Raw genomic sequence first — 7,136 nt, 5'->3', positions numbered from 1 at the left:
TTGCCAAGTTAATCCGTTGGCCTGAAGCTTCACAATAACTGTTCAGTACCAGGTTCACCTCCTCAGCACCAACACTATTTACCTTACAAAACAGTAGGCTGTCATCAGCAAATAACAAGTGACTTACCTAGGGCGCCGTAGGTGCCACTTGTAAACCACTCAGATTGGATGACTCACTCTTGGATTTTAACAGGCACGACGGGCCCTCTGCTGCAAGAAAGAACAAGTATGGACTGATTGGGCCCCCTTGTCTGATCCCTCTTGATGGCTCAAACTCCTCCAGCTTATTTCCATTGAATAGCACCGAGAACTTGACCAAAATGACTAAGTTCATAACTATATTTACCCACCTTTCCGTGAAGCCTAGTTTCATCATCACCGCCCCCAGGTAGGGCCACTCGACTCTGGCATAGGCTTTCATCATGTCGAGCTTGAGTGCAAATGACTGGTGCTTCTTTGCTTTGTTCCTCTTCATAAAATGAAGGCACTCATAAGCTGTGATGATGTTATCAGTTATTAACCTTCCAGGAACAAAAGTTGACTGCTCTTCAGATATTATATCAGGCAAAATCACTTTCAGACGGTTAGCAATCACTTTTGAAGCAATTTTGTAGAGCACATTATAGAGGCTAATCGGTCTGAACTGAGCTAATAAGGTGGGATTTTTACCTTTGGTATTAACACCAAAACTGTTTCATTAATGCATGCTGCTGATTCTGTACCATCCACAATTCTTAAAACTACCCTTGCCACATCATTACCACACACCTCCCAGTGACGCTGAAAGAAATGGGCTGGGTATCCATCTGGGCCTGGAGCCTTTGTCGGGAATATCTGGAAAAGTGCTATTTTTACCTCCTCCTTGTATGGTACGTTCAAGGCATCATTCATTATATCAGTAACTTTGCGTGGGATAGTATCCAGGACCGGCCCCATGTTAGCTACCCCTTCTGATGTGTACAGATTTTTGTAAAAGGACGTCGCCATGGTCTCCATCTCCGTCACATTCTCTGTCAAGGCATCATTCATTATTCATGCGTATGGAATCCCTCTCGCATGATCAGTTTGTATTGCTAGCGTTACTTTGTGGGCAATATGGACTGGCCGTCGGAAGGCAATTCACGAAGGGATTTTTCAAACTCCGCAGGCTACCACTGAATTTGTCAGGAGATTCATAGCGAAACTCGAGGTGCTGGAAAATAAAAAGGAGCCCACAGCGAGAGGTGCTCTAGCTGCTCATGTTAGGCCGCGAGCTCCACCAGTAGGATGGTTTAAAATACACGTTGATGCTGGAGTCAGAACTGGGAGGAGAGGTTCAGCCGCTGCGGTCTGTAGGGATCAACAAGACAACTATCTGGGGAGTTCATCATTGGTTATTGCGGGTGTGAATGACCCAACTATCCTAGAGACTATTGCATGTCGAGAAGCGCTTGCCCTAGCTAAAGACCTCAACTTGGATAATTTGATCATCGCCTCTGATGCTAAGCAAGTGGTTAGTGACATCTCAAAGTCACGTATGGGCAGAAATGCTACAATTATTCATGAGATTAGAAGTAGAGCTTCTTCCTTCGTTTGTAATTTTATTTTTGAAGGACGTGCGGCTAATAGAAACGCACACAACCTTGTCAAATATTTACTCTCGTTAAGTCGGGCCGCAGGCCCGACTTCCCACGCTCTATGGACTTTGATGAATAAATTGGCTTTACCCCTGAGAAAAATACTAGCCTCCTTCTTCCACCTCCGCCTTCCCCCACCTCTTCACCGCCGGCCGCCTCCTTCCGCTTCCTAAACCCCTTCGCGGGAGCCCCTTTCCCCGCGCCATGCGGTCCCTCGCGCGGCCGCCGAGGCCGACCAAGCCCCTGCCCCCGCTCGCCGCCTTCGTCCAGTCCATGGGGTACGTGGAGGTGAAGATGCGGTGGAAGAAGGACGCGTCCTTCGACGCCGTCCCGGTGCTCGCGCACGCGCGGGACCTCCGCCCGCTCGCCGCCCTCGCGCGCCTCCTCTCCCCGTCGCCGACCCCCGTCTCCGCGGTCTCCAAGCTCCGCCGCTCGCTCGAGACCTCCGACCGCCGGGTCGCCTCCTTCCTGCGCCGCTTCCCCGCGGCCTTCGTCGAGTCCGTCGGGCCCGAGCACAACCACCCCTGGTTCCGCCTCTCGCCCTCCGCCGCGCGCCTCCAGCGGGAGGAGCGGGACGTCTTCGCCGCCCGCCGCGCCGACATCACCTCCCGCCTTCGCCGCCTCCTCCTCATGTCCCCGGCCCGCCGCCTCCCGCTCACCGTCGCGCAGGGCATGCTCTGGCACCTCGGCATCCCGGAGGACTACTTCAAGCGCCCGGATTTCGACATTGGGCAAGATGGATTCAGGATTCTGACCACCGGAGATGCTGTATTTTCCGAGGACGAGAACCATGGTAAGGAGCTGGGGCTCATCGATGATGGGAAAGATCAAGAAATGCCACTGTCGGTGCTTCAAATGGGTGCCATACGGAGGTTTGGGTCGGCAGAGGAGGTGCCCTTCCCGCTGTTCCCGTCCAAGGGTCTTCGGCTGAAGCGGAAGATTGGAGACTGGATGGAGGGATTCCAGAAGCTGCCTTACATCTCTCCCTATGCGGACTTCAGCAACATTCATCGGGGTAGCGATGTTTCAGAGAAGCGGGCGGTTGGGGTGCTCCATGAGCTGTTCAGTCTGTTTGTGACATGCTCTGCCGAGAGGCGACGGTTACTCTGCCTCAGGACACACCTGGGGCTGTCACAGAAGGTTCACCTGGTGTTTGAGCGGCACCCGCACATATTCTACTTACTGTTGAAGGAGAAAACGTGCTTTGCTGTCCTCAAAGAGGCATACATGGCTGGGGGACACACATCAATTGAGGAGCACCCCATGCTGGAGGTGCGGAGCAAGTATGCCAGGTTGATGCAGGAGTCACAGGAGATCATAAGGCGCCGGCGAAGCGGGAAGCCTGTACAGTTGGATCCTGAGGATCAAGAGAGTGAGGATTCGAAGGGTATAAATTCAGCTGCAATCCCTTCATAGGATGTTTATTATTTTTGACTGATCAGAAATAAGGAAATGGGCAATACGGCTTTTTACAGATTTTTGCAACAAGAGTGAGGGGGCTTTACCCTTGGAAGCAGCAAATTTGCATGCAAATAAAGGAGTTGTGCGCCTATGCAAAGAGGTTGGTGCAGTATCTATGATTTACCGTGTTCATCTAGAGGTTCTAGATTAGTTGACTGACACTTGGTGATAGGCTGATAGCTTTAGTCCAAATTTCTTCTGATAGATGTAGAGTGGGGTGATACATGACACAATATGCTTGGCGAATGATTTTTACTTGTTCACTGGATGCTGTTGTGACTTTCCAATGTATTTCTTGAACATCTTTTCTTCCTGCTTACAAGTGAAAACTAACAACAGAAAGTGTACAAATTCTTGATTGGGAAACTTTTTAGGAAAACGCCGCAACATCTACTGGCAAATAACTGGCAAGATCTTTTCTTAATATTAATTAAGCTTCAACCGTTTAAATGCTTGGTGTCGAAACTTTAAGGGAAAAACAAATATATTTCTTGATCATATTACGTTGGTATGTGCAGAATAAATAAATTATTGATGATATAATAGAAGTTGCTGCCTTCTAGGTGTAGTTTTGGTGTGTGGCCCAGTGTTGTTGTTTGGGGTAAGGCGAACTCGTCATATCTGACAAAACATATATAAAGATCTGAGTTGGTGGTGGTCCATTCACCCTCAGAGATTGCCTCTTAAGTCAGCAAGAAATTAGTTACTGCAATTATCATACATTCTATGTAGCAGACATATCGCGATCTCATATTTAGTTGTTGATTTGGTTGATGCATACCTCCTTTTTTTTACCTGCACAAAGTTAGAGACTACGATGACAGAAACCCTTAACCAACTCATGCAATAAAAAAACTTCTTAGCAATGCACGAGCATATATTATATGTAGCATTGCACGAGTATTTAGCTAGTCCAACAAAACATTGCTGTTATGCTTCTTAGCAGAAGTTAACGAATAAGCAAGCAGGTGAAATTAGTCTGCTGAATTAGTTTCTCTGAAAGCTACCATCTTAGACATGCATGAATTACTATAGCTTTGTTCTATAGTTAGTTACTTACTTTCCACATATAAAATTTACCAAGATTATGTGCTCTAGGATAGGTAAAATCGGCTGAACGGGCTGCGAATTTGGCTGGTGGCTAGAATAGATCACAGTACTATCTCACCATAGGTTTTGCTCCTTATCTTTTCATTGACGCTTCAGTATTCTGCAAGTTATCTTTTGAGGAGTTGCTATGAAACACTATACTATTGATTTTACAAGATGATAGTGATAGGGTCCTCACATTATACCTTCAAGATCATCATAGTAATTTTAACAATTTTAGTCATATAACTCAATATATTATTATACTATATTTTGTTGTATGCGTATAATTGGACCGCTAGTTTCATGCGGTTGATGCCGCATTTAATTATTCACTGAGAAATGCTATATATGGGTTATGTGGTACCGGCGTGAAGTTGCAAAATCGATCACAAGACATCTATTTTTAGAAGTGAACCATGTAGTTGGCACTTGGCAGCATGGAGTCTATCATTGTACGTTCCAATGATCTGGACAAGTATGAGCACTGCATATGTTTATTGATACTTCCGTATCAGAGTATTTATGTCTACTCTCTAGATGAACATCTACACCTACGACCATCAGTTAGTCTGCCCTGGCAGTTGTACATATTTGATACAAAGCTAATGAATTGCCAAAAGTGAGATATTTCTTATCGGCTGGTGCGATATTCATCTAATAGTTGTTTTTAGGGTGCTTCTCTTGGGCTGTGGTTTCTGAATCAGCGTTAGGTGCCCGGTTATGTTCGCCAGGGAAGATGTTCCTTGATGGGGCCCACCTTACCAAGGAAGATCATTGCCCTGTGCCCAGTTATGTAAAACGGTTGGCAGGTTCTCCACTCATATTAGCAATTTCTGCTCCAGATGCTGCATAGAGGAGGATGATCTTCACCTCTTTTTCCTATGCCACTTCGCAAAGGCTGCTTGGTTCTCACATCCTTTGTTTCTAAGATCAAAAGGCTTAGTACAGGACTCTAGAACTGTTCGCATAGAGAAGGATGACCTTCACCTCTTTTTCCTATGCCACTTTGCTAAGGTTGATTGGTTCTCACATCCTTGGTTTCTAAGGTCAGATAGCTTAGTACAAAAAGTTAGAACTGTTCTTGAGATCATTCATAGCCTGCTTACGTCTGATCATCCACGTGTTTCGCTTAGCAGCATTTTAACTTCTATGTGGTGTATTTCGAAGTCCAGTGATCTCTTTGCAGGAAAGCAGGATCTCCTTTTCAGGTTGTTCATGCAGCACAAGCAATCTCACATTGCTTATCCCCTGAAACCCAAGCAGATGTCATGGCTCAACGGAGCAGTGCAAGTTCGTTTTGGGGTCCCTGTTAGGCAGAAAAGTTAGAAGCATTTTCAGATACCCATGAAGGTTAATTTCCCATGCTGTAGCGGAGCAGCTTAAGTAGGAGCTTGATTTTCTGGTTGTTTTGCTTTGTATTTCAGCCGGGAAACATGTAGTAGCTGGAGTCTTGCAGTTAGTTTTCGTATTGTACTTGTGCCTGTGCTGGTGCCTTTCTGTAGTAGCTGGAGTTGGCTCGTTTATGCCTTTTGTTTTTGAGCTCGTTTTGCTGGTGATGCACTGTAATTTGCTGAAGGATACTGTTTTATCAGTTTTTACAATGAATGGAAATTGGGGACAATGCTCCTTAATTCGAAAAAAAAGGATATCCATGAAGTATACTTGAAAACATGCAAGAGATAGATTGTCCATTATCTCAGCTTATCGAGTTCTTTAGAGAGCAAGTTTTGTGTAGAATCCAACATTGCAGTTATGTCTATGTTGACATGCATTTTGTTGGATAGAAGAGAGTACTGATAATGTGGTTTGCAGGCCTGTTTTGTGAAAGCCGTGGAAAAATGCGACGACCGCTGCTCTCTTGAAAGTTGAGCTGCAAGTGATTTGCAGGCATTTAGCAGGTAATCCGAGGTTAATATAATGGTACTTTTTTTCCTGATAATAGATAGGAGGAACTTCTGTCTTTTTTCCACAGACGATTATATATCAAGGTGCATATTTCATTTTATCATTGATAGGTCTTCGGTTTCCGCAGCAAGCAAATGCCTGTTGGATGAATTGTCTGAAGCTAAAGAAACCCTGTTCACTGCTAATCTGTTATGCACCAAGCCGAGGGAGTTGGTAATATAAGAGTCTATGTGCCAGAAGTCTTAATCTCTTTACATGTTCGTGGTGAGCTAGTAAGAGAGAGAGAGAGAAATCCTGTTCACTTAATTGGTAGGCTATTTTTTCTAATCTTTCAAGTTGAGAAAGGCATGCATGGCATGTCACCTTCTGGTAAGAAGGGTGGCTTCTTCAACAGCGACCGTGTTTTCCGGAGAGGAGGGAGCCTCGCGTCGCCTCCTCGGGGCTAGAGGAGGGAACAAAGAGCAAGCGGGAGGGCCCAGCTCTCGCGACGACGATCACGTGGGATTTCATTTTATTTTTCCGTGTTGTCATGTGGAAGATAGCAAGTTAGTAACCATTAATTTGTACTTCTATGCTGATATCACTCTGTTCAGTTAAGGTGAACAGGTCCACCCTACAAACAGCCATCATAAATCTTAATCATGTCCCCACGAAGGCGAACTGGGATGTTGCTGTTACTCAAGTTCTTCAGATGATCAAAGGGAGGCAAACCGAACAACTTCATCAGCTTAGAGAAGCAATGGAGCATCACAATTGTTTCTTTAGTTTTACCTTTTGTTGCTGGTATGGTTGTCTCAGTTTAGTTGAGAAGAGAGAATTCAGAGAATGCAAAAAAAAGAGAGTGAAAAATGCACAGTATTTCTGAGTTTGCATCCTGTTGCATATGCACAGATATATGTAATCTGAATGCAAGCTTCTCTTGCTGCCATGAATGGAAGATTTTGTTAACGGAAAAGTACTCTGTTATTGTATTCATCATGGTTGCAGATTGGCAGCATTTTATTTACCTCTGAATTCTTACAAATTTCTGAAACTCAGAAAACATTGATTATGCGAGACAAT

At 45.2% G+C, this 7,136-nt stretch overlaps 1 protein-coding gene across 2 annotated transcripts; it reads left to right on the top strand.

Moving 5' to 3' along the window:
• Positions 1 to 1,718: 1,718 nt before the first annotated feature.
• On the top strand, positions 1,719 to 7,136 carry LOC123123112 (protein WHAT'S THIS FACTOR 9, mitochondrial). Of its 2 annotated transcripts, XR_006460521.1 has the most exons (5): positions 1,719 to 3,003; positions 3,092 to 3,177; positions 5,982 to 6,067; positions 6,185 to 6,572; positions 6,668 to 7,136. XR_006460521.1 is itself a non-coding variant. In XM_044543557.1 (4 exons), exons 1-3 carry the CDS (start codon positions 1,821 to 1,823, stop codon positions 6,036 to 6,038), a joined length of 1,326 nt encoding a protein of 441 aa, XP_044399492.1. In that variant the 5' UTR covers positions 1,719 to 1,820; the 3' UTR covers positions 6,039 to 6,067; positions 6,185 to 7,136. The 2 variants fall into 2 exon arrangements, 1 of the variants encoding a protein (XP_044399492.1); XM_044543557.1 differs by having other exon boundaries at positions 6,185 to 7,136.

The sequence above is a fragment of the Triticum aestivum genome, chromosome 5D (assembly GCF_018294505.1).
Source record: "Triticum aestivum cultivar Chinese Spring chromosome 5D, IWGSC CS RefSeq v2.1, whole genome shotgun sequence".
NCBI lineage: Eukaryota > Viridiplantae > Streptophyta > Magnoliopsida > Poales > Poaceae > Triticum > Triticum aestivum.
The sequence above is the reverse complement of the archived record's forward strand: the minus strand, read 5'-3'. Positions and strand labels throughout refer to the sequence as shown.

Bases quoted from the DNA above. Each gene is read 5' to 3' on its own strand.
- LOC123123112 (XM_044543557.1), top strand. From the start codon at position 1,821: ATGCGGTCCCTCGCGCGGCCGCCGAGGCCGACCAAGCCCCTGCCCCCG. The intron at 3,004-3,091 runs GTATAAATTCAG...GGCTTTTTACAG, and splicing joins AGAGAGTGAGGATTCGAAGG to ATTTTTGCAACAAGAGTGAG. The intron at 3,178-5,981 runs GTTGGTGCAGTA...TGTGGTTTGCAG, and splicing joins TTGTGCGCCTATGCAAAGAG to GCCTGTTTTGTGAAAGCCGT.